General features: G+C 52.3%; 2 protein-coding genes across 2 annotated transcripts in view; one reads left to right on the top strand and one right to left on the bottom strand.

The window, feature by feature from the left end:
- Positions 1–14,753, bottom strand: part of Stra6 (signaling receptor and transporter of retinol STRA6) — a 35,318-nt gene extending 20,565 nt beyond the window's left edge. Inside the window, exons 1-2 of the mRNA XM_048793206.1 lie at positions 14,737–14,753; positions 12,650–12,862 (exon numbers count right to left, since the gene is read on the bottom strand). Coding sequence (XP_048649163.1) covers positions 12,650–12,862; positions 14,737–14,753 — 230 coding nt within the window. The remainder of the gene's footprint in view (positions 1–12,649; positions 12,863–14,736) is intronic.
- Positions 14,754–16,547: 1,794 nt separating this feature from the next.
- Ccdc33 (coiled-coil domain containing 33) overlaps positions 16,548–25,103 on the top strand; it is a 105,328-nt gene continuing 96,772 nt past the window's right edge. Inside the window, exons 1-2 of the mRNA XM_048793014.1 lie at positions 16,548–16,909; positions 17,781–18,145. Of these exons, the coding sequence (XP_048648971.1) occupies positions 16,600–16,909; positions 17,781–18,145 (675 nt within the window). The 5' untranslated portion in view covers positions 16,548–16,599. The remainder of the gene's footprint in view (positions 16,910–17,780; positions 18,146–25,103) is intronic.

Here is a 25,103-nt window from a genome sequence, read left to right as displayed (position 1 = left end):
CTCCCTGGCCCAGCCCGCAGGGAGGGGCGAATTGCAGACAGGCAGAGAACTGTGCTCAGCCACTGCTCCTGGGTGGGGTTCGGGGCCCTGAAACTTAGAGGGTCCCTGTCTTTCCAAGGGGCTCAGGCCTTGCCTACCCAGCTAGGTATTCAGTAAAGAAGCTTAAAAAAAAAAAAAAGACATTCATTTGTTGCAGGGCATGGTGCCATAAGCCTGTAATCTGTTGGCAACTAGGGAGGCTGAGGCAGAAGAGTCACAGGTTCAAGGCCAGCCTCAGCAATGTAGGGAGAACCCACCTCAAAATAAAATAAAAAGGGCTGGAGGTATAGTTCAATGGTAAAGTGCCCCTGAGTTTACTACCAGTAGACTCCCCCCCTCAAAAAAAGTGTGTTTATTCTTTCAATGTGCCAGCACTGTTCCCTGGGAACAGTATTTTGGGGGTAGAGGGCCCAGACCAGTATAAAATAGCCCTAGGCTAGGCACTGTGCTTGTAATCCCAGGGCTTGGCTCAGGAGGCTGAAACAGGAGAATTGTGAGTTCAAAGCCAGCCTCAGGAATGGTGAGGCACTAAGCAACTTAGTGAGACCCTGTCTCTAAATAAAATACAAAATAGGGCTGGGGATGTGGCTCAGTGGTTGAGTACCCCTGAGTTCAATCCCCTGAACCAAAAAAAAAAAAAAATAGCCTTAGGTGCAGAGGGTTGCAGAGGGAAGGCACAGGTGCCCTGGTTATATCCTGGGAAAACCAATTTGATTGGGGAATTGGGGGTGGGAAGGATTCCTGAAGAAAATCCTTTGGGTGAAGATCAGGAGTTAGGAAAGCCAGCTGGGCTGAGGAAGGGGTGGGGCAGTCGAAAGTGTGGTCCCTACGTGGGAAACAGCCTGAGTGAATCTCAGAGTAGAAGGCCTTGAAGTCCTCAGCGTCCTCACCCCCCCCATGTTCCTGAGCCAGGCCCACAAGGCAGGATTAGGGCCTGAGCTCTGGTAGACTCATTCCTCCGCCTCCTTCCCAAACAGCCACTCTTCCAGGAAAGGGGCTCTGACCTCCCTTCCCTCCCACAGAGAGATCAGCTGACTCAGAGCTGAACCTGAGCTTAATGCAGTACAGGAGCCATGATGGCCCTTGGCCCTCAGATCCCAGGTTCTCAGGTGAATCATGCCTCTTCAGCCTGGGAGTGGGCTCCCAGAGGGCAGAATCCCTGCCTCTTCTTCCCTTCCTGATGCACAATGCCTGGCTGTGGGGCTCAAGGGGCTTTAGAAATTGAGATTCGTGAAGCCATTGCTTGTTCTAGTGACCAACATTCAACCGTGGGCCTGTCCTGTTGTGCCCTGGGGTTCACCTGCTGGGCTTTCCAGAGGCCTCTGCTCAATATCAAAGCCCGACATGCCCTTCACCACTCAAAGATCTGAGCTTAGGGAGCAATCAGCTGCTGTCTGAATTTTTTTTTTTTTTTTTTTTTTTTTTTTNGGAGATGGAAAATATCTAGACTTGCTTTTACTGCATAAGTAGATTCAAATACTCTTCTTTATTCTTATAGGTTCCATGTTTGACCGTGGGAGAAGGGAGCTACAAATCCCAAGTGCCAAACATGTGACAGGCAGCAGTCCCCATCACCCAGTCCCTACCATGCCGGGACTTTATTCTGAGACTGTATCTAAATATGCCAAGCACCGTACTGGTTGCAGGCGCCTGGCCCTTCGCCAATGCCCAGGCCCTGGTGCTCCCAAGGAGGCAATGTCCTAGCATTCCTCTGATTAGTACCTAACCCCAGGCTCGATCTGAGTCCTCAAGGGTTTCCTAGCCCCTCCCCCAGCCCATGCATAAGAGCCCTGCACTCTCAATGGCAGTCAGGGAAGATGAGTGGGGCATACCCTTGCCCAGATCAGGGCTGTTTTCCAGGTGTCGGAACCCCGCCGGAGTCCTTCAAAGCATGGCTCCTTCCCCCAGGCCCAGGTGGGGACTCTGTCCCTGCTGAGTGACCCAAGCCTGGTCAGGGCACGGCCTCAGCCCCCCCCCCCCNCCCACCCTGTAGTTATCTTAGTGTACCCCCTCAGGGTCCACGGGCTCTCACTGGAGGACCTATCTGGCTGCTGAACGGCCATCAGCTGACCTCAGCTCAAAGGACCGTTCTCAGAGATTTTCCCATTCAGCCCAAGCTGTCCATGGAGACCCCTTTCCTTCTCCTCCCAGCCCACCTAGACGGACCCACAGACAAGCAGAAGGGAGGACCAGGAGAAAGGAGTGCAGAGATGAAAGGCTGGGCGGGCTGCAGGAGGCTCCATTGGGTCTGCGGGGTCAGGCCCTCCCAGCTGGGTTCCCACCCCTTCTGCTCTAGGGGTCCAGCCCAAGCCTCCCTCACTTTGCCCAGGCTCTCTGGAGACCATCCCCCAGCCCCAGCTTGGCCCTCTCTCACCACTTGTGCCTCAGTAATGGGGGTACACAGAATCCAGACAAAGCCCCCTCCTGGGAGGAGGTCCCAGCACCGTGGTCCCCTTGCCCTGGAGGGGTGCAGCCTGGAGGGCGGCACCTGGTTGTGCATGCACACGTACCTGCCTTCAGCGCCTGCCCCGGAGCCCCCACATTTTTGCCTGCCACATTCGCAGAGCCCAGCACTGTGGCAACCCACAGATGGGGCTGGCCAGCAGATTCAGAGAGAGGGCCCCGTCCATGCCTGCTGCTGGGATTTCCATGAAGAAGGCCTCATGTGTTTCACTGGTAAAACCTTTTTGTTCCTACAACTTGATTTCACAAGAAGATAACTCACCCGCATAGGCGGAAATGAGTCCTTTAAACACGAACCAGATCCAGGGGCAGGCAAGGAGCGCCCCGCCTGCCTGCTGCTTCTCCAGGGCCCAGGGTGAGGGTTCCTCTGGTCCTCCTCCCCTGAGAAGCTGGACCTCTTGCTGCCTCCCCTCCTCTCCCTGGCCCAGCCCGCAGGGAGGGGCGAATTGCAGACAGGCAGAGAACTGTGCTCAGCCACTGCTCCTGGGTGGGGTTCGGGGCCCTGAAACTTAGAGGGTCCCTGTCTTTCCAAGGGGCTCAGGCCTTGCCTACCCAGCTAGGTATTCAGTAAAGAAGCTTAAAAAAAAAAAAAAGACATTCATTTGTTGCAGGGCATGGTGCCATAAGCCTGTAATCTGTTGGCAACTAGGGAGGCTGAGGCAGAAGAGTCACAGGTTCAAGGCCAGCCTCAGCAATGTAGGGAGAACCCACCTCAAAATAAAATAAAAAGGGCTGGAGGTATAGTTCAATGGTAAAGTGCCCCTGAGTTTACTACCAGTAGACTCCCCCCCTCAAAAAAAGTGTGTTTATTCTTTCAATGTGCCAGCACTGTTCCCTGGGAACAGTATTTTGGGGGTAGAGGGCCCAGACCAGTATAAAATAGCCCTAGGCTAGGCACTGTGCTTGTAATCCCAGGGCTTGGCTCAGGAGGCTGAAACAGGAGAATTGTGAGTTCAAAGCCAGCCTCAGGAATGGTGAGGCACTAAGCAACTTAGTGAGACCCTGTCTCTAAATAAAATACAAAATAGGGCTGGGGATGTGGCTCAGTGGTTGAGTACCCCTGAGTTCAATCCCCTGAACCAAAAAAAAAAAAAAATAGCCTTAGGTGCAGAGGGTTGCAGAGGGAAGGCACAGGTGCCCTGGTTATATCCTGGGAAAACCAATTTGATTGGGGAATTGGGGGTGGGAAGGATTCCTGAAGAAAATCCTTTGGGTGAAGATCAGGAGTTAGGAAAGCCAGCTGGGCTGAGGAAGGGGTGGGGCAGTCGAAAGTGTGGTCCCTACGTGGGAAACAGCCTGAGTGAATCTCAGAGTAGAAGGCCTTGAAGTCCTCAGCGTCCTCACCCCCCCCATGTTCCTGAGCCAGGCCCACAAGGCAGGATTAGGGCCTGAGCTCTGGTAGACTCATTCCTCCGCCTCCTTCCCAAACAGCCACTCTTCCAGGAAAGGGGCTCTGACCTCCCTTCCCTCCCACAGAGAGATCAGCTGACTCAGAGCTGAACCTGAGCTTAATGCAGTACAGGAGCCATGATGGCCCTTGGCCCTCAGATCCCAGGTTCTCAGGTGAATCATGCCTCTTCAGCCTGGGAGTGGGCTCCCAGAGGGCAGAATCCCTGCCTCTTCTTCCCTTCCTGATGCACAATGCCTGGCTGTGGGGCTCAAGGGGCTTTAGAAATTGAGATTCGTGAAGCCATTGCTTGTTCTAGTGACCAACATTCAACCGTGGGCCTGTCCTGTTGTGCCCTGGGGTTCACCTGCTGGGCTTTCCAGAGGCCTCTGCTCAATATCAAAGCCCGACATGCCCTTCACCACTCAAAGATCTGAGCTTAGGGAGCAATCAGCTGCTGTCTGAATTTTTTTTTTTTTTTTTTTTTTGGTACCCAGGATCGAACTCAGGGACACTCAACTACTGAGCCACATCCCCAGCCCTATTTTGTATTTTGTTTAGAAACAGGGTCTCACTGAGTTGCTAAGCAGCTCACCATTGCTGAGGCTGGCTTTGAACTTATGATCCTCCTGACTCAGCCTCCTGATCTGCTGGGATTATAGGTGTGCGCCATTGCGCCCAGTTCCTATCTGATCTTTAATCCCCCTCTTGATACCTCCAACAATTGGAGGTTAATTCCAGAGAGGGAACGCCCTCCCTGCCTGAGGCAGAGACGTGCAGTTGGCCAGAACCTTGTCCTGCCCTGGAGGGAGCCAGACTCTGTCTTCCAGGCTCATTTGTTCACTCAACAAATATGTGCCAGGTTGTATCCTTGGGGCTAATGATACAGCACAGGGCAAGTCCTGCCCCTCAAGGAACTTAACATATAATGGCAGGGGCGGGGGTGTGCTGAGAGGGAAAATAAGTCAGGGAAAGAGAAGAGAGGCAGAGAGAGAGGAGCTGGCTGTTCTGGATCAGGTGGTCAGGGAAGGCTTCACTGAGGAGATGGTATTTAGCTTGTACCTGAAGGGATGCAGGGACCCCATCAGGCTACCTGAAGGAGCCTCTGCTGAGCCTCTATCAGCATCAGGGGTGCACCAGATTTGCCCCAGGAGAGCCCAGGCACTGTCCCTCTCCCACTTCCCTGGATCAAACCTGCTCCCCCTAAAGGACTACTGTGGACACTGCCCCTCCCTGTCCCACCTCCACAGCCCAGGTTCTATGATACCACCTTCGTCTTCACTGGGGAGACACAGAAGTCACCTTCAGGGAAGCCCTATGCAGAGGTGAGGAAAAGATGAGCTTTATCCTTCTGCCCTGATATGGGCCCAGCTGGCAGAGGACATCTTCATTGGTAGTATGGTACAACTACCGTGGGCCAGGCTGAGCTGGAAATGGGAAGGAGCGTGGGAAGGTAGGTGGGGTAGGAAATGCCAGTTGGTAAGGTAGCCTACCTGAGTTTGAACCCTGGAGCTGGCCCTGAGGCTTTGAGTGAGTCCCTTCCCTTCTCAGGTCATGGCCCCACCTCTGCTCCAGCCTACAGACTCTTCTGTTGTGGGTTCTCCTCCCCAAGGCCCCCACCCCCTGCCCTCAGTGACTTCACGGCCCAAGAATGTGTATCCAGCACATCAGATACTGGTTATAGCAAGCAGATCAAAGCCACAGAGGCTGGCTGTGACTTCATAGCCTTTCGACCCACCTGGCCTCCAGCTCCCACACCCACTCTGGCAGGGGCATGGGATAGACCATGGGTACTGGGTGGCTACACAGCTTCAGCTTGATAAAGACCCCATTTCTTGAGCCCAAAGTAATTCTTCAGCCTGGGGGCAGAACAGCTTGGAGCTCGGGAATGCTTGGAGCTGCAAATGAGAGGGCTGGCTGGCTCTGAGATGTTTGGAAAGAGGTCATCTGGCCAGACTACAGGAGAGGCACTGGGGACAGGAAAAGGGTAAGATGCACCACTGAAGGATTTCTCCAAAGGCCCGGGGAGCAGGCCTGCCCTCAGGGGTGGGTTGCACAGGAACATTGATACCCAGGAGAATCCTAGGCCAGCCTTGCCATCAGGAGAGGAGAGGCTGCAGAGCAGAGGAACTCGGAGACAGAACTGTAGAGGCCCAGAGAGGGAGGAAGAGGGAGGAAGGTGACAGCCTACATGATCTTGGGGGCTTCCTGGAGGAAGGGCGTGGAGCAAAACCCTGAGGCCAGAGAGGGCCAGAAATGGTAGCAAGAATGAAGTCTGTCTTAGGAGAGCCAGAAGAGGCAGAGGAGAGGCCTGGAGAGAGCCCTTCAGAGGCAAGGAGAGGGCTGGCCTCCTGCTGAGACCAGCAATGGGCCCCTGTGGGCATACTCAGATGGAGCTGATGTCAATGTCCCAGGAGCAGCTGGGGCCAGCAGGACTCAGGGTGGACTTGGATGGGGGTGGTTAAGCCCTGCCCACTGTGGGAGGAAGTCCAAACTTCTGGACTATGAGCCCATGAAGGTCATCTGCCACCTTGGCCTGGCACAGAGCTGCCCTGCCCTTTGGGCTGGAGTTGGCCTGTGAAGGCCTTGGGACCAGGCTTCCTTCCTCTCCATGTTTTTGTTCAAGTTGATTAAACCTGAGGAATGTTTGTGTCAAGGAACAGAGGCCTGCGTGCCTGCCTTCAGCTGGCTGTGGTTATCAAAATCTTCAAAGGGCAAAATGCTAAGATTAGAAGGAGCTAAGAGTTGTGTGGAAGGAATAGAGAAGGCCAGTAGCATCCCCACAACCTCAGAAACACCCCCCCCCAAGAGCCCCAGGTCTCCAGGACACCTCCAGAATCTCATCAACATTCCCTGAATTTCAATAATGTCACCAGAACCCCAGAACCTTAATATTGCACCCAAGAGCTCTCAGAAGTCCCTAAACACAACAGAATACCTTAGGAACTCAAGCACACTCCAAGGACCTTCAGACACTGGCAAAGCAAGTGCAGGTTGATGTGAAATGGCCCAAACCACAGTAAGCAGCTGCAGGAAACAAGAGACCTCCCCCTATCCCTTGGCTCTGAGTCCAACAGCATACCCTAAAGTCCTATGACACCCAAGCCCCAGCAACATCCCAATCCCACAGCACAGCAGAGAGGGCCCAAAGGGTGCTTCAACCTAATAGGGGGGCATGGCCTGGGCCCGTCTGGGCAGCCTGGTGCCCTGAGGGCCCATGGGTGAACACTCAAGGCTGAGTCAAGCTCAGGAACTCAGGGACCTCAGAGTCGGCTCATATGGACCACGGCACACTCCTATGTGCATGCGCGTGTGTGCGCGTGCGCGCGCACACACACACACAGAAAGGTATCCAGCACACATAGGGACTTAGCTAGCTTGGGATTTCCAGCAGTGGGCTGGAAAGCAGTGTTATTGACTGTCAAGCTCAAGAGAGGAAGAGTGCTGGGTGCCTGTGATCCCAGAGACTCAGATGGCTGAGGCAGGAAGACTGCAAGTTTGAGGCCAGCCTCAGCCACTTAGCAAGATCCTGTCTCTAAATAAATAAATAAATAGATAGATAGATAGATAGATAAATAAAATGATTGGTGGTGTAGCTCAGTGGTAGAGCACCTGGGATCATTTCACACACACATACACACACACACGCACACGTGTGTGTGCGTGTGTGTGTGTGTGTGAGAGAGAGAGAGAGAGAAAGAGAGAGAGAGACAGGGAGGGAGGGAGGGAGAAGAGTGTGAGTGGCTCTGGACCTCCTCCCTCTCCTCTGCCATGCAAGAGAGGCAGAGCATCATGTGGTACATAAGCCCTTCCTGGGACTCCTGTTGCCCTCACCAGTCGCATCACCCTAACATGAGGGACTTAGGCCAGGCTGCTGTGGTGGGAGTGTGGACCTGGTGAGCACGGGGAAGAGGCAGCTGCTGTTCTGGGGAGCAGCACATTCTTCCCCTCCCAGAGGGCTGGGCTAGAACTAACTTGGAGGAGGGAATGCAGGGAGGCAGGTTTCAGCTCAGTTCAAACGTCGTTTTCTTACCCTCACAGAGTAGTGAGCCTCCCTTCAGGTCCTATGACCTGAAGCAATCACAGAAGCAATGGAGAAAAGGCTGAGCTGGGTGCAGGTGGTGTTTGCCTATAGGCCCAGCTGAGGCAGGAGCATCACCTAAGCCCAGGAGTTCAAGCCTGGACAACATAGCAAGACCCTGTCTCAAAACAACAATAACAACAACAAATCGGCTGGCAACACCCAGGAGCTACAGAGGGTTTTCTGCCTTCAGAGGTAGACAGGCCAAAGGCCCTGAAGATTTCCCAGCTGTAAGAGGCCCAGATTCTCCTTTCCAGCATACCTTCCCTAGGGGGGGACCACCATGGTCTGGCCTTGAGGAGCAGGCTTCATGTTGGACACTGCCCTCAGGGCGGGGCTCTCCATAAACCTCCTGCCCACAAGCAGTCAGGCTCTACTCAGATGTGACTTGTGCTATCCCCCTGCCCTATGGAGCCCCTACTGATTCCCTAGTGGTGCCTGAGGACAGCCATCCCCTGAGCCCTTAGAATGCCAGCCCTCCTGATCCTGCCCCTCCAGCCTTCAAGCCTCAGTTCATGCTCCATCCCAATGCCACCCCTTCTCCCTGCTCCCCCACCTGTCCCCATCCTACCTGGCCTTCCAGGCCTGCTCCAGCCCCACCTCTTCCAGTTGTGTCTTGACCTCTCCCTTCCGTTTCTCTTCTTCTTTTGCTGATCACTCTGGGGAGACTCCAGGGTGCTCCCTCAGGTACCTCCTCTGAGACCCTCTGGGACCCTGAGAGGATGGCTGGTTGTGTGGGCTCAGCAGTTGGCCCTGAGCAGGGTCCCCAGCACCTGCTTTAAAAGATGCTTGATCTCCTCCTCCCCCACCCGGAAGGCAGCCCCCTCCTTCCCAACATTGGCCCTGCCCCTCCTCCTGCCCCCCAGACCTCCAGCCTGCCATTCCAGGATCACAGAAGCCCACCCCACCCCCTTCTCTGGCTGCGAAGGGGCCCCACACAGCACACAGGGCAGCTTGTCTCCTGCAGTGGAGCCTCTCCGCCCCTCAACCATTTGCCCGAAACTTGATCTCTTTGGCCCTCAGAGTCACCTCAGTGGAGAAGCCTGCACAGAGCTTTGAAGGCTGAGTTTCCCCAGCTGTGGTGGATGGGCTCAGGAACCCCCTGCCTCCCCTCATTTGTCACCATCCATCACTCCCAGGGGGCCATCACCTGATGAATTGCACTGAGCCCAGCCACCAACTCAGCTTTTAATAACCGATCAGCATCCTGCTGCTCCCCAGCTGGGCCAAGGGCCCTGACCAGAGTTGGGAGGGGGGCTGGGGGTGGTGGCATCACACTTTTAGGTGGCTTGGGGTTGGAATTCAGGTCTGATCCATCCCAGGGGGAAGCCAAAAAGGCCCCTCAGAGAGTTCTCTCCTCCAATCCTCATAGAGAGGCTCCAGCTCTGGAGTCCTGCTCATCATCCCCAGCACATTTCTGCAAACTCCAAAGTTGCGGGGACAGCCAAGCCTGACCCCTCAGCACGTGAGCAGGATTCACAATGCTTCTCCCTCTTCCTCCTAGAGAGGGTGCCCGGCAGGGATGGCAAACAAGACTGGAAAAGGAAAACAGGAGCTCAAAGGGTATCAAAACCTGTGCTGTGGCAGGCGGGAGAGGAGGGATGGATAAAGGCCAGGACAAGAAGGGGGTTCTAAATTCTCAAGAGAAGGGAACTGGGGAGGGGATCTCTTCCTCTTTGAGGATAAAGGCAATGCAGTCAATAAAAGTGTTGGGCAGTCCAGAGGCTCAGGCCTTGGGATGTGAGCCTGGCTTCCAATGCTGGTGAAGACCCAGGATGTGAGGGCACAGGGGCAAGAATGGTGCCAGGATGGGCAGCTGGCAGCAGGAGAGAGAGGCAGGGAGGAAAAGCACCCTCCCTGCAGCCCAAGCTAAGTTAGAGAAGTGGTGAGCCAGCTCTGGCCTGCCCTCCATCTTCCTCATGCTGAATTGCCATAGGAAGAAAGGATAAGACCCACGCAGAGAGCCAGGCATGATAGTGCACACTTGTAATTCCAGCAGCCCTTGGAGGCTGCAGCAGAAGGATATCAAGTTTGAGGCCAGCCTCAGCAACTTAGCGAGACCCTGTCTCAAAATTTAAATTTTTTTAAAAAGGACTGGAGATGTATGTAGCTCAGTGGTAAAGCACTCCTGGGTTTCATGCCTAGTAACACCCCTCTCCCCCCAAAAATAAAGAACTGAAGAAGAAAGAAAGAAAAGACCCACACAAAGAGAGAAGTAACCTCTGGCTCACTTTTAGGAATCCATTCCCAAGAACAGCTTACATAGATAGGCAATCAAGATGCTCAAGGCTAAATGTAATAGGGAAAAAAAATGACAATAAACCCATATTATTAATCAATAAAGCTTTTAAAGTTTTTTTGTTGTCATTGTTTTGTTTTGTTTGTTTGGTGTTTGAGCATGCTAGGCAAACATACATGCTCCCAGGCCCCATCCATCAGCTTAGATAAAGCTATATAGTGAAGAACTATTTCTTTGGGTTTTTGTTGTTGTTTGTTTATTGGTACCAGGGATTGATGCAGAGGTGCTTAACCATTGAGCCACATTCCCAGCTCTTTCTTTCTTTCTTTCTTTTTAATATTTTTTTTAGTTGTTAATGTGGACCTTTATTTTAATCATTTATTTATATGCAGTGCTGAGAATTGAACCCAGTGCCTCACACATGCAAGGGAAGCGCTCTACCATTGAGCCACAACCCCAGCCCCACCCCCACCCCCCGACTCTTTTTTAAATTTTGAGACAGTCTTGCTAAATTGCTAAAGTTGTTTGTTGTTTTTGTTTTGATACCAGGATTAAACTCAGGGGCACTTAACCACTGAGCCACATCCTCAGTCCATTTTTTTTTTTTAATTTTGAGACAGAATCTCACTAAATTGCTGAGGCTGGCTTTGAACCTACGATCCTCCTATCTTAGCTTCCTGAGTTGCTGGGGTTACAGGCATGAGCCACTGCGCCCAGTGTAAGGCTGGTTTTGAACTTTTGATCCTTCTGCTTTGGCCTCCTAAACTGCTAGGATTACAGGCCTGCACCACCAGCCAGCATGGAGTACTATTTCACTATTTAAAAAGAACAAGGTATTTCCTGATGGTGGAACTTCCAAGATATACTGCCAAGTAACAGTAACTAAGAAAGCTAGTTGTTGAACAATACATGAGTCGCAATCCCATTTTATGTTTCCACTGGGTAGACATTTGCGTGTGCATGTGTGTGTGAGTGTGTGTGTGTCTGTGTGTAGATATAAAAAGTGAATCTGGCAGACATGCAGCAAACTGTTGGCAGTGGTCACACTTGAGGGAGGGGTGAGTTTGACAGAGAGAAGGGGAGTTTCACTTGTTTGGAATGTGTATTTTAGAACATGCATTGCACGTGTAATTTTTTTTTTAAATAAGTAAAAGGAAACTGTAAGTCTCTGTTGAAGGTTGATGTGAGGACAGATCTGTGAAAGCATCACTGAGCTGTGTAAATGGATTCCATCCCTAGCCTCCCTCAAAGTTAGATTCCACCCTAAGATACAGACTAAGCACTGGCCAATGGGATGGGAAAAGAAGTTTTAACCAGGCATGGTGTCATGCCTGTAATCCTAGCAGCTTGGGAGGCTGAGGCAGGAGGATCATAGGTTCAAAGCCAGCCGTAGCAATTTAGTGAGACTCCAAGCAACCTAGTGAGACCCTGTCTCAAAATTAAGAAAAAAAAAAAAAGGACTGGGGTTATGGCTCAGTGGTTAAGTGCCCCTGGGTTTAATCCCTGGTATAAAAAAAAAAAAAAGAAAGAAAGAAAGAAGGAAGGAAGGAAGGAAGGGAGGAAAGAAAAAGTTTTGAGCTTAATTCTTGGGATGTGTTCTTTAAAAGAGAGGTGCTTTCTTTACCCCTTCCTCCTTCAGGCTGGCTGAAATGTTGTTGCGATGGCTAGATCTCGAGAAGCCATATTGGACTATGATGCAAAGGTCCTAAGTTCAGTAGGATGGACAGTAAGTTAGCTGCAAAGACAGAGCCTGAGCTAAGGTCACATCATAAGGCCGCAGGAGACCTCAGAGTCTCCTACTGCACACAATATTCCATCACAGCCAAAGGAAACTTAAGCCCAGAGAGATCACATGATGTGCCAGGTCAGCAACTGAGCTAGAAGTTTTTCCAGAAATTGTCACCCCTACACCACCCCTACCCCACTCCCTTCACCCCTCGCTACTCTTTCCCCAGAAACCTCGCTTCCTAGAATTTGGACTATGTTCTGCTCTCTGGAAGCCCCCCGCCTCAGTTGGTTAATCTAAATGCAAGGCCTGGTGCACCTGTCAGCAGAACCTCACCCAGGGCACTCACTGTGGGTCTCTATGTCTATCTTTCCTATTTGGCTTCTTTTTGTCTCATTGTCCTTCTGTCTGCCTATCTGTCCCTGTCCATCAATCTTACTTTACATCCCTATTATTGTCACTCTGTCTCACCCTCTCTAACTCAGTCTGTCTACTATCTTTCTGTCACTCCTTCTCTCTTTGCCTCATTCTTTCCTAACTATGTCTCTCTCTCCCTAGCCCCCCCACCCCCACCCCTGAGGCTATAAAGTTTGTCTCTTTCCTCTAAAAGGTTTCAGGCAGTGCCTTTCCTAAGCGAGCTTCCGCCCTGCCTAAGTCTGAGCTTTTGCCTGACCAGGGCTGACCCTGCTGAGTCCTGCTCTATCTACCTCTTACCTGCTTTGTCTGTCCCGGGCACTATGGTGATCACGAGGGAGGACTGGTGTCTGTCTCCAGCCCCCAGAGGCTGCAGGACCCAGGCCAGTGGAACACCACCGTCTGGGGGTGAGTCCTGGGAGCCTGCTGTAGGAGGCGGACAGCTGGGCAAGCAGAGGCAAAGGCCAGTCCTGCTGGAGCTGCCAATGAGGCCACCCCCACCTCCTGCCACCCCTGGAACTTCAGGTGCTCTGAGGCAAGGCTGGCCAAGGGTGGGAGGTGTCGGGGCAAGCCCAGGGGTCACCCAGGGGGCCCTTGCTCCCCTCCTCCAGTTTCTGCTCAGCTAAAGCCAGGGAAGAGGGCTTTGGGGAGGCCTGGGCTGCTCCACAGAGCCTGGCGTAGAACACCAGGAGGGAGGGGCAGGGTGTGCAGCCTGAGTGGGCCTGAGGCATAGGGACAGGACCACAAATGCCATTTATGGGGGACAGTTTATAGGCCCTCTGTGGAGGGAGGAGACAAGGCTTCTAATTTTGTCTTTACCATTTACAATCTAAACGACAACCACAGTCGTTCCCTGCTCTGGATCTCAGTTTCCCCATCTGTTCAGTAGAGAGAGAAGGCTGCCATGCTCCACTATGCCAGCCTGAGTCTGTGATTCTGTCACCCCCACAAGCTTGGGTGCTTGGATCTGAAGGGAGTGGGACAGGACCTGCAAGGCGGGGGAGCTGCAGGAGCAGCCCGGGGGCTGCAGGCCCGCGTTCCACTGTGTGGAGCAGCGGTGACCACCTCAGCCCATGGACCTGAAGACCTGAGTCCACCCATCACCACCCACCTGTTCTCTCAAGACTCTCTTCTTCTGTGGCAGGGGATGATGGTCGCAGCCCCAAGTCCTGGTAGGATCCAGAGGACTCACAGATGTCCCTGCTTTACCGGGAAGACTCAGCTCTGAGCAGAGGCAGGGTGGGCGGGCAAGGACGGAGCTGGAGGTGGATGCTTGAGGATGGGTGTCCAAGAGCCCTAAGGACCCTGGGGGGTGTTGGGGGAGGGGTAGGCTGAAAGGAGCCATTGTGGGAAACAGGAAGAAGGACTCTGGGGTGGGCTAATTACAGGCCCAGGCTCTTCTAGACAAAGCCAGCGGCTTCTAAGTGGCCATTCTTTAGGGGAAAAAAGAAGAGTCCAAGGCCCCATTAAATCACTCATGCTGGGGCTGCAGAAGGTGGCTTGGAAGTCAGCCTTCCAGGGCTGCTCCCCCACCCACCCCACTCCCTCCCAACTCTTTGGGGTCGGGAGCAGCCAGGCCTTGCCACCCAGAGCAGCCTTGCCTGGAGTTTAAACCTTTGGAAAACTGCCAGAGGCAAAACCAAGGAGATATCTAGGAGTAGGAAGAATTCTGGGGTTAGGGACTAGGACTAGGGACGGGCTCTGCGCTGCTGGGCTCAGTTTCTTCAGCTGTAAAATGGGAGAGTCGTCCAGCCCTGCCATGCTAAAATTCACTGAGCTTTCCAGACTTTCTCTGCAGAACTAAGGCCAGGTCTAGAGAAACCTTAGCACCAGAATCCCCGGCCTCCTCTGTTTACCCCCCTCTCTGCTTCCCTCCTTTCTGAGTACCAGCTTGCCTACGGAGGCCTCAAGATGCCTCTATCTGAAGCCAAGTTTGACTCAAAAGCCCAAATGTTTTTTGCTTCTCATGTATAAAATCCAAATAAAACAACCAAAACCAGAAGCTGAGTTGGGTTTTTTCATTCATTCATTCATTCATTCATTCATTCATTCCATAATGCTTTAACCATTCCCAGCCACCCATCTGTTGCCCAGACCTGTCCTGGGCACATGTATGTGATTCCTGAAGAGATGTTCAGTTGAGGGTGAACAGGTCAACATGCAAGACAGGAAAGGAAGAGGGTCAAGTTGCTCACCCGGGTGGTAGGTAGAAGTTTTACCAGTCTGCAAGGAGGAGGAAGTTGCTCCAAATAGAGCTGACAGTTTGGGCAGGGGAAACCACAGCAGCAAGGGAAGGAGGTGAGCAAGAGCAAAAGTCACTTCTCCAGGGCATGAAATAAGCCAGTCACAAAAGGACACATACCATATGGTTCCACCTATATAAGTACCTGGAGCAGTCATTCATAGCACAGAAAGTGGAAGGATGGTGGCCAGGGGCTAGGGCATAAGAAGGGGCATAGACTTTCTGTTTTACAAGATGAAAAGAGTTCTGGAGGTGCTTGGCACAACAAGGCAAAATGTACTTAGAACTCTGAATATTTTAAAAATGGTTAAGATGGTAATTTTTTTTTTTTTTTTTTCGGTACCAGAGATTGAACCCACGGGTGCTTAAGCACTGAGCCACATCCCCTCTACTCTTGCTTATCGACCACGTGATCTGAGATGAATTTCTTTTTTAAAAAAATAACTTTATTTGGGCCGGGGTTGTAACTCAGTGGTAGAGTGTTCACCTCGCATATATGAGGCCCTGAGTTCGATCCTCAGCACCACATAAAAATAAATAAATAAAAATAAAGATATTTGGCTGGGGAGATAGCTCAGGTGGCAGAGTGCTTGCCTCACATGCACAAGGCCCTGGGTTCAATCCCCAGCACCACAAAAGTAAACAAACAAACAAACAAATATATTGTGTCTATCTACAACTAAAAAAATTTTTTTTAAACTTTTTTATTTTTATGTGGTGCTGAGAATTGAACCCAGTGCCTCACACATGCTAGGTGAGCACTCTCCACTGAGCCACAATCCCAGCCCTGAGATGAATTTCTTAACGTTGTCTCAGCCTCAAATTCTTCATCTGTAAAACAGGAAATAGGATCTGGGGTTGTAGTGGTGGAATGCTTGCCTAACATGTGTGAGGCTCTGGGTTTGATCCTCAGCACCATATAAATATAAATAAATAAATAAATAAATAAAGGAATTGTGTCCATCTACAATTGAAAAAAAATGTAGAACAAAACAACAAATAACTGTATCTATCTCAGAGAGCTATGCAGAGTGCCTAATATCTAGTAGCTGCTCAATGAAAAACATCATTAATGATAATGATATTGACGGTGGTGATGGTGGTGATAGTGGTGGTGGTGGTGGTAGTGATGGTGGTGGTGGTGGTGATGGAGATGGTGGTGGTGGTAATGGAGATAGTGGTGGTGTTCATGATGTGGTTGGTGGAGGTGGTGATGGTGGTGGTGGTAATAGTAGGTGTAGGTGTGGTTCTTACTGAGAGGTCTCCAGAATCTTCTGACTTCCATTGGGTATTAGCAAGACCCAGGATCAGGAACGATGGATTTCAGCTTGACTACTCTTCAGTGTGAGAGGCTCAGAGCTCTTTGTAAAGTGAAACTGTGCCCCATATTGTGTGTTTTGATTAAGTGGGTGAACTGATTTCAGAATCAGGTGCTAAGGGCGTAATCCCAGGGAATAGACAACATCCCCCTTCCCTTATCGCACTGTTCACAACTGAGTTAAGAATCTTTGGGGGCGAACAGACAGGCTCTTCCAGAAATGGAAAATTCTGAATACCATATATTCATGTACCTCTCAACTCTGGCCCTGCTCTATTTTTTTTTTCCATAGAACTTATTGTCTTCTAGCTTACATTATAATTTACTTATTTTCTATATATCATATTCATTTTTGTCTTCTTCCCTTTCCTGTTTCACTAGAAGACAAGCTTCAGGAGGGCAGGAATGTTTGGTTCACTGCTATACTTCAAATGCTTAAAATAGTGCCTCACACAGAGTATATGCTCAATAAATATTTGTCGAAGGAACAAATGCTAAAAGAGATTAATGGCTGCCTTGGTTCCCCAGGTCAGGCCCCATCTTCCTGGCTTGTTACCTGGTTTCTCAAACAAACGGAGAGAAGTGGGTGTGTCCCTGAACACCCAGCCTGTAGGCTTTCAGACTGGACACAGGCTGGGACTATGGGCAGGAGTGCAGTGCTTAGCCTGGGGTCAGGCCCTGAATGTGACCATGGCTTTTAGTGGGCCTGAACCCTGGCTCCCTGCATCCTTGACAAGCCAGAGGCTGAAGGCTGAAGAAAAGACACTGGACCTGGAGTTCGAGGTCTTGAGTGTGGGATTTAACGAGAAAGGCAGATATGCCCTGCGGCTGTCAGCTGAGAACCCACTGCTGGCAGGCTCTGGAGATGGGGTACAGTTGCAGGTGAATGATGGGGACCCCCTCCAAGCCTGCTCTGCTGTCACTGATGTCATTGAGCAGCAGGATCCTGGCCAAAGCCTCACCCTCCCCAGGAACAAATTTATCTTTACTTTGCCCAAAGGTACAATGTGGGAGTGGGAGGGGGAGTGGGAGGCAGAGGAGGTCCCTGGGCTTCTCCCCCAGCCCCTTCCAGGGACCCTAGGAAAGCTCAGGAGTGCTGGGAGGGGTGTGCAGATCCTCAGACTAAACTACAAATCTTGGCCCATGTGGCCTTGGGGATACTGGCCCTCTATGAGGCCCTGTCTCCTTCAGTATGACTCAGGATGCTGGTATTATTCCTATAGGGTAAGGTGAGGAGGAAAAGGAGGGGCAGGTGTGAATTTAAAAGCACTAGCCCAAGGTAGGTTTGGATCCGGTCTTGGGTAGTGAACATTACAGCGAGTAACCCTAGAACCTCTGAGCATCACTTAGCTGTGGGTATGGCGGATGAACAGGGATAAGGAGACCCAGATCTTGCCTTCTAGAAGCTTCCAGACCAGGTAAAGAGAGGCAGGAATCTTAGAGAATGACTAAAAAAGCAAAAGGGAGAAAAAGATCCATGCCTAGGTTGTGAGGCCACCCAGGACAGCTTCTCAGTAGAAGAGGGACTTGAGGGAAGGAGAAAACCAAGTCCCAGACTTTAGGTGACCAGAATTGGGGACAGGTTGAACTCTTCCTTGGGGCAAGGTGGTTTCAGGGCCCACGATGGCCCCATAGGCGAAGAGCCCTCCCTTCCTCCCTCTAGGGGCCAGGTACCCAGCATGGGTAAAGGGAGGAGCTACAGGTAGGGACCTGAGAGGGGGCTCACCCCCCAGGGAAAACTTCACCAAGCCTGATGGGCTTTGACTCAACAGCTAGCCAGCCCAGGCTGCCCTGGGTCCCTGCTTGTCCTCCTCACCCACTGTAGAGAGAGACCCTAGAGACCACAGTCAAATCCCATATTTCCCACCCAGGGTTCTGCAAGAATGATGGGCACCATGATGCGCGGCTGCGTGTGGAGGCGCTGCGGCTGGAGGGGGCCTCAGGACAGGCAGTCCAGCGGGTGGGCCAGGCCATCTTCCCCATCTACCCACGGCCAGACCAACCCCGCATGAACCTGGAGGCGAGGGAGCACGAGGACCTGTACCGCTACCGTGGCAACCTGCCTCTGCTCCGGGCCAGTGAGGACCCCACTGTCCGCCACTGTGGGGGACTGGCCTACAGCGTGGCCTTCCATGTGCACCGGGCCCCTCAGCCTCCTGCTTCCAACTGTCCTCCGGCACACAGACAACCAGAACCCATGGCACCAAATCCAGAGCCCGGACTTCCCAGGCTGCAGGTGGGTGCTTTCTGGGTCCCAGATCATTGGGCAGAGCAGCAAAGCCTCCCAAGGCTGCCTCCTTCAGTTCTGGTAATCAGCAGTCTGAGGATGGACCAGGAGTCTCAGCTTAAAGGGACAGACCAAAAAAAAAAAAAAAATAGATGGAACCAAGGCCACACAAAGCAGGGACACAGCAGGGTGGGGATTCTTTTGCCTAGTGTGTTAGTGTTCCCTGAGACCTCCCCAGGGAACATTCACTTTAATCTCCTCTGTGGGCCCACCTTCAAGTTCCTCCAGCTCCCACTGTGACCAGGAGGGGCTCAGCCCTGAACCAGGACCCTGGCAGCCTCAGGCCCAGGCAAGGGTATCTAGTCCTTAACTGAGCACAGGAGGGTTTCCCACTTCCACAGACAGGCAGCATGTCTGGAAGGCCTCACAGCCAGCACTGAGAAACCAGTAGAGTAAATGGTAGCCCATTTCACAGGGCGAGGTACCAAGGCTCAAGGTTACTTGATTCCATTTAATGCCAACAACATTCCTGAGACCTTAGTACACAGTGATATATTGAACCCAAAGCTAGGTGGGTCCGTAAGGTGTGGGGGCTCTCCTGCATCACCTCTCTCCCCCACTGCCCTGGTATGGTGCTGAGCAGAGCCTGGGTAATGGACCGAGTCTGGCTGGAAGAGGGCTGGTGGATGGGATAAACTGGAGCAAATGGAGGGTAGTGGCAGAAGAGCAGAGGTGGAATTTGTCAATTTGGAAAGCAATGGGAAGCCACTGGAGGGTGTGTATAGAAAGACAAGAGGAGACTGTGGCTTTGGGAGAGTGAGCAGGAAGTGCAAACCAGGGACCCAGGGACCAACCTCTCTTGTCCAGGGCTCCAGGCTGTTAACACGGCCCACTCTGGCTCTGTCCCTTCATTCACACTTTTGACTCCTCGCTGTACCCCCAGCTCTGTGCTGTGTGCTGAGCTTGTAAAATGAGATGGGTGTCACCTGGATTCCTAGGGAACTTTCTGTTCCCTCAGATTGTAAACTCCCTGACTTCACAGCCTGGGCCCTGGCCCTTCGGTCCTATGTTCTATCACAGGACTAGGCTTTTAGGAGACTCTGAGCTCTGGGACAGGCTGATCCCTGCTCACCAGGTCCCAGCATGGCTTGGTCACACCCAGCCCGGAGCCACAGGCCAGGCTGCTGTTTGAAATGCACGGTGAGGGAGGGTGGGGCTGCTGGGGGAAGGGGCTGGTCCGATGGCTGTGACAGACTCAGCAGCTCTAATTTCTGTTATTTAAAGCCATCATCTCTGCGCCACACTCCCTCTTAAAGTGTCAGATGTCTGCTTCTACCAAGACAAGAAAATGGTTTTCGAGGGAGAGGGAAATCGCCCCCTCCAGGGGGTCAGCAATCACAGGCCTAACAACAGCACAGAAGCCCACGGGAACAGACAATGGAGGGTCCTTTGAGAATAGAGGGCTGTGCTTTTAGTCAGGCAAACTCGGTCCAGCCCAGCCCTTGAGAGGGAGGAAGACAGGCATCTTTCTGGCGATGCCTCTTGAAGGCTCAGACACAGTTGGAAAGGCGGCATCAAGACCAGGCTCAGTGGGACCCATGTTGTCCTTTGGACCTGTGCCACCTCCCTAGGGAAGTGGATGTGACCTGGAACCACAGGGGCCCACAAAACCTCACACTCTTCCCTGCATTCCCCAATTTGTGAATAAGGACAAGGAAGCCCAGGAGGGGAAGATTTCGCTCAGCTCTCTTTGGTTCTCAGTTGAAGAGAAATGGAGCCGGAATTGGGAGGGCAGGGACAACAGGAGGAAAGGCCTGAAGCAGAAAGGCTAGAGATGACAGGAGAAGATTGCATTCTTGGGATGTAGCCCAAACTCAGCAATGTTCAGGTCAAGTCTAGGAATGGATTTCTGGGCTCCAGATACAAAATCTAAATTCAAGGCCACCTCCTCCAGGAAGCTTTCCCAGAATTGGTTTCATCCCTTTCAGGCTACTCTCAGTCCTGTCTGCACTAGGCATCTCAACAGTTGACTCTATTTATTTGATTTAGGACTGTATTGTAGGCTCACAAGTTGTTCTCTAATTTGCATAGTGTTTGCCATTTTTTCAGCCAGAACTGATGATGGTCATGGTGCTGGGCAGTGGAGTGGGGGTAGAGGGAGGCATGAAGTGCAGGCGATTGGGAAAGCCATGATTAGGATGCTCAAGGATAAGTAGGGAACAGAGGCAGGGTTCAGTAGGTGACCAGGGCCTACTTCAAGGACTGACTGAAGCAGAATCACTTTGTTTTTCAGCCCCAACAGGTTACTGGGCCCTAAATAACCACAGGAATGTAGGGCTAAGAAGGACTATCCCCTTAAATATTTTCAGTGTGAAACAATCATATGCTAGGATGAAGATCACTCCTAGGACCCCTGACCCACCAGAGGGCACTGGGTGTTTGCTAGCAGGGGCTACCAAGGGTTCTCAGCATGGAAGGGCAACCACTCCAGGTTCCCTGCCAGCCATAGGCACATAGTGCTTCCTGAGTGGGTGGAGCCTCCACCCCAACCCTCCACACAGCCCACTCCCTGACACTGCCCACTGTCATCTCTTGGCAGCTTTGAGACTATCTGGCCACCCCATACCCTGCCCCTCCTTGTCCAATGGTAAGGGGGAGTTATCAGACCATAAGGTGGCCTGCACTGGGCAGAGTGGGTGCTCCAGCCTCAGGAAACAGCAGGAAGATGCAGGGGAGGCTTGATCAAGGGGCCATCAGAGGTGACTCTGCTGAACTCCTGGGAGGGCAAATGACCTCTGTGGGAGGACCTGGGGAGGCCACAGCAGCTTTGAGCTTGGAACCATTAGGCTGACCCTCCAGAAACCTCACTCCCGTCTCCTAAGATCTCTGAAGTTTCAAGGACTACTTCCCTGGGGCAGAGCTGTTTAAGAGGGAAACTTTGGACTGGAAATTCCCAGGGATAAAATATCTGAAAACATGAATTTAAAAATTCCCTGTTCTTAGCTCTGGGAGCCTTCCTAGCGGCTCAATCAGTGTTGAACCTTGGAGGCCCCAAGCTTCCTCCCACATGGCTGGGAGCTCTAGATTCCAGGCTCAGAGGGAGGAGGAGAGCGAGGGCGTGGTGGGCTCCCTCCCCCAGCAGTTACCTCTTTCAAACAATTGCAGTTTTGTTTCATGGAAGCAATTGGGTTTTCCAAGAGCGTTTTAAATGGCACTTTCAAGGGTTTTTTTTTTTTTCTTGCTTTCTTTTTACTCTTTCCATTTAAAACACCTTTCCCCCGCCCCCAGAGGGGAAAAATGAAAGAAAAAGCTAATAAAGCAATCACCAAATGCCAAGCACCTGGCTCTAAGCCTGTGAATTCTGATTGTGGATTTGGCGTCCACAGGCTGGGGCACTTTCATTAAGGAGAAATGGAGGGGAACGGAGAACAGCCACGGAGCTGTTAGTGGCTTGCCTAGAGTCCCCTCTGCCCTCGGTCCCTACACCTCGGTGTCGGTGTCGGATGTCCTCCCTTTGTTCCTCCCTGTCCCCATCCCCCATCCTGCCTGTCGGTCCCTGTCCAGATTCTGGCGGGAGCTCCAGGCCTGCACTTTCCCCACCCCAGGCACCCTCCCGCCTCCCGGCCAGAGCACTGCAGAGTCCTCACTCTCCAGTCTCTGCTCTGCTTTTAAATTCATTATGTCTTTTATTGCTCGCTATTGCCTAAGCTATTTCTATTGCCCTGGAGACTAAAATGGTTCAAGCCGGGAGGGGCGCACAATGCGGATTTCATTAACTTTACTCTTTACTGCCCGTTGAATCTCAGGGGACTGGCCTGGCTTGGGGAGACGGGCACCTCTTTGTCCGTGCCCCTTCACCCCGGTGCCAGCCCTTTTGTGGGCTGGCTTCCTGGGTCTTGAGCAGCCTCCCTTCAGCTGCTCCAGGCCCATTTCACAGGTCGGGAAACAGGCTCCCAACAAAGTGGCTAACCAACAAAGTGGCAGGAACTGAAGAAGGTGAAAGCCGCTTGGACCAGGACTGCCAGTCCCCTCTCAGGCTGATGCCCACCCCCCCAGTCCCTCATGCTGGGACCCCAAAGCCTCCCCTCCTCTGCTCTTCCTGCCTCCATTAAATATGAGGACCTGCAGCCCCGCGGCCCCTCCTTGCAAATGAGGCAGTTTTATAGGCTTTAGAAAAACACTCCAATTGTTCCCTCAATTACCCTGGAGCAGATTGAATATATTAATCTCTCTCTTAACTCGAGTTAGAGACTCGGCTGCCTCCCCTCCCCCCAGCCACCAGGACCCCTCCACTGGCATGTGCCAGGCATCAACTCCCAGCCCCCATCTTCCTTGGTCTTGAGCCCTAAGCAGGTCAGCATTCATCCAGGGTCCAGGGTGCATGTTCTGCTCAGGCTGTGCCCTCACAAGCAGGCACATGCGTGTGCACGCGCATGTTGCACTCGCGGGCACATGCACACACACACACATACACACAGCAGACAGCTGCTTTACATTTCTCTATCAATTTTCATTGATTTTCTCCTTTGCCACTCTTTGAAAGAGCCTTTTCCTTGAGTGAACGTGATTGTGGGGGCTCCCCCCTGAGAAGGGGGTGGCTGGGGGCTGCAGGCGGCTCCCCCTTCTGCTCCCGCGACAACTGCCTCCAGCTTGAACACACTCTGCCCCAGGCAGCTGAGCCCGTTAAAAGCTACCTGAGGTTTCCCTTTGTAGCTCGATTTTCTTTTATTTCAGAGGAACAAAGACACTGTCAAGGCGTTCTCAGAGAGTACTGTCACCCACGCAGGGAGGGGTGCAGACCTGTCACTGTGGTGGAAGGTTGACTGAGGCTGGCAGAAGGAGCAGAGCAGGCCAATACTAGCCCTGGGGAGCGTGGGCACTTCCAGTCACCCCAACCTCAGGGGGAGAGGCCAGGGGCCAAATGCTCCACATTACCCTGCTGGCCTCCTGCTGGCTCCTCTTCCTCCTCTGGGTGCACTAAACACTTTTCTGCCAAGGGAGTCCTCCAGAGACCCCAGGAGTCCTGGGTGTGTATCCTAGATGGGACTTAAAGAAGTCTCTTATTTATACTGTTGCTCAAGCCAGTTTATTTAGTAGGTGTTTTACCATATGCAAGTAGCAACTCCCTCACTTCCACATCTGTACAATGGGTGACAGCAATTCCTATTGTCCTCTATGACTGGGAAGATTTAATGAGTTAGAGTTAGCCCTGCCCTGCAGGAAGTATTTAATGAATTTTTGCCTTTGCCACTCTAGTAATGAGGAAGTTGGGAGGTGTGCTGGGCAAGGCAGATGGGTTTGAGCCTCCTCAGTTTCTGCATCTAGAAAATAGGTTTGCTCCTTCTTGCCCAGGTGGGGAAGGGCGTCACAAATTTGTGAGATGCGCTATCTCTAGGCCAGATACCAGGCTCAGAGTAGAGAAGGCCAGCCTGGGTGCTAGTCTGGGAAGTGGCTCCTTTAGCAGATTGTTGTAAGGAACACACCAGATGGCCCTGCTCCCCCTCCCCCAGCTTTCCTTCCCTCTTCCCCCACCCCAGGGGGGGGGCGTGCTGACACTGGCTCCACCTGGAGGACTCTGTGTGTGTGTGTGTGTGTGTGTGTGTGTGTGTGTGTTTGAGAGAGAGAGAGAGAGAGAGAGAGAGAGAGAGAGAGAGAGAGAGAGATGGAGAGAATGTGTGCTTGGTGTGGTGGTGTGGGGAGAGATGCAGAGGAAGTGACTCCTGCCTCTATCCTCCCAGTGAGCCAAACCCCAATGAGCAAGGTCCAGGGGACAGAAGTGTAGAGGGGGGGCATCTTATCTCCAGAAGTCACCTTCACAGTGAAGGAAGAGGAATGAAGTGCAGGAGGACCCAGTTATGGTGACCTTTTCTGGTTCTTACATCCCTAGAAGATGGCTATGTCCCTAATCCTGGAACACAGCCACCCTCACAGGTGCTTAGACATGCAACACATGTATGTGAGCACACACAGACCCGCCACATCCTAGACATGCAGAGACCCTCCTCTTCACAAAGATAGATTCCCACCAACACACTGAAGAACACACATGGGCAGTACATATCCTCCCCCGCCCAGACCTGCGCATCCTGGAGACCCTCCTCACTTCATCTCTACACAATCCGCCCCACTGCAGTCCTCCAAATGAGTAAGAGGTGTCAGGGACATGGCATTTGTGATGTATGAGGTGAGATTAAAACTCCATGAGAAACCCATCTTTAATACAACTCTGACAGCAGATGGGGGAGGGCAGCAGGGAAGGAAAACTGACAGCCCCTGTCTGCCACCCTGGCCCTGCTGAGGTTGGCATGTTAGAGATCAGCCCAGCAGACCAAGCTGGTTCTGCAGAGTCCCAGAGTCAGGGGCAGCTGAGGCCAGCAGGGAGCAGCCCCCTCCTGGGATAGGGGAGGATACCTGTGGGATACCCTCCATGGTTCATCCTCCCCTAGCAGAAGGGGACCTCCCTGCCTCCCTGCCTCTTTCCTTTCTTCATTCATTCACCTATTCACTCTCCCAAGCAGTAGATTAGGTTGCTGTATGCCCTGCCCTTGGGGAGCTGCCAGGCTGAACAGGGGAGGAAACGGGAGGAGGTGGAGAACAATGACTTTCAAGCCCACTGGGACAAGGTGGGTGGTCATCAAGGACACAGTATGCTATAGGGAAACAGTCCTGCCTGGGAATCAGGAGGCTTTGGCTTAGAACCTCATTTCCCAGTTGCATCTGAGCACTGAGACTCGGCAAGTCACCCACCTCCCAGGGTCGCATCCTTACAACGAATGAGCCAAGCAGTACCTCCTGAGAAGGAGGCAGTGAGGCTCAGGTGAGGAAGTGGGTAGGAAGTGACATGGTATATTAAAGCCCACCCCACACAAGTCAGGGAGACTGTTGAGCCCTGCCCTCAGGACAGTAGGATTCCAGCAGGATGGAGGGTTTCTAGTGCTGAGGACAATGCGGGCAAGTGGGTAGAGGC

Source organism: Marmota marmota, unplaced genomic scaffold, assembly GCF_001458135.2.
Source record: "Marmota marmota marmota unplaced genomic scaffold, marMar, whole genome shotgun sequence".
NCBI classification, from domain to species: Eukaryota; Metazoa; Chordata; class Mammalia; order Rodentia; family Sciuridae; genus Marmota; species Marmota marmota.
Note: the sequence above shows the minus strand (reverse complement) of the source record. Positions and strands in the feature narration are given on the sequence as shown.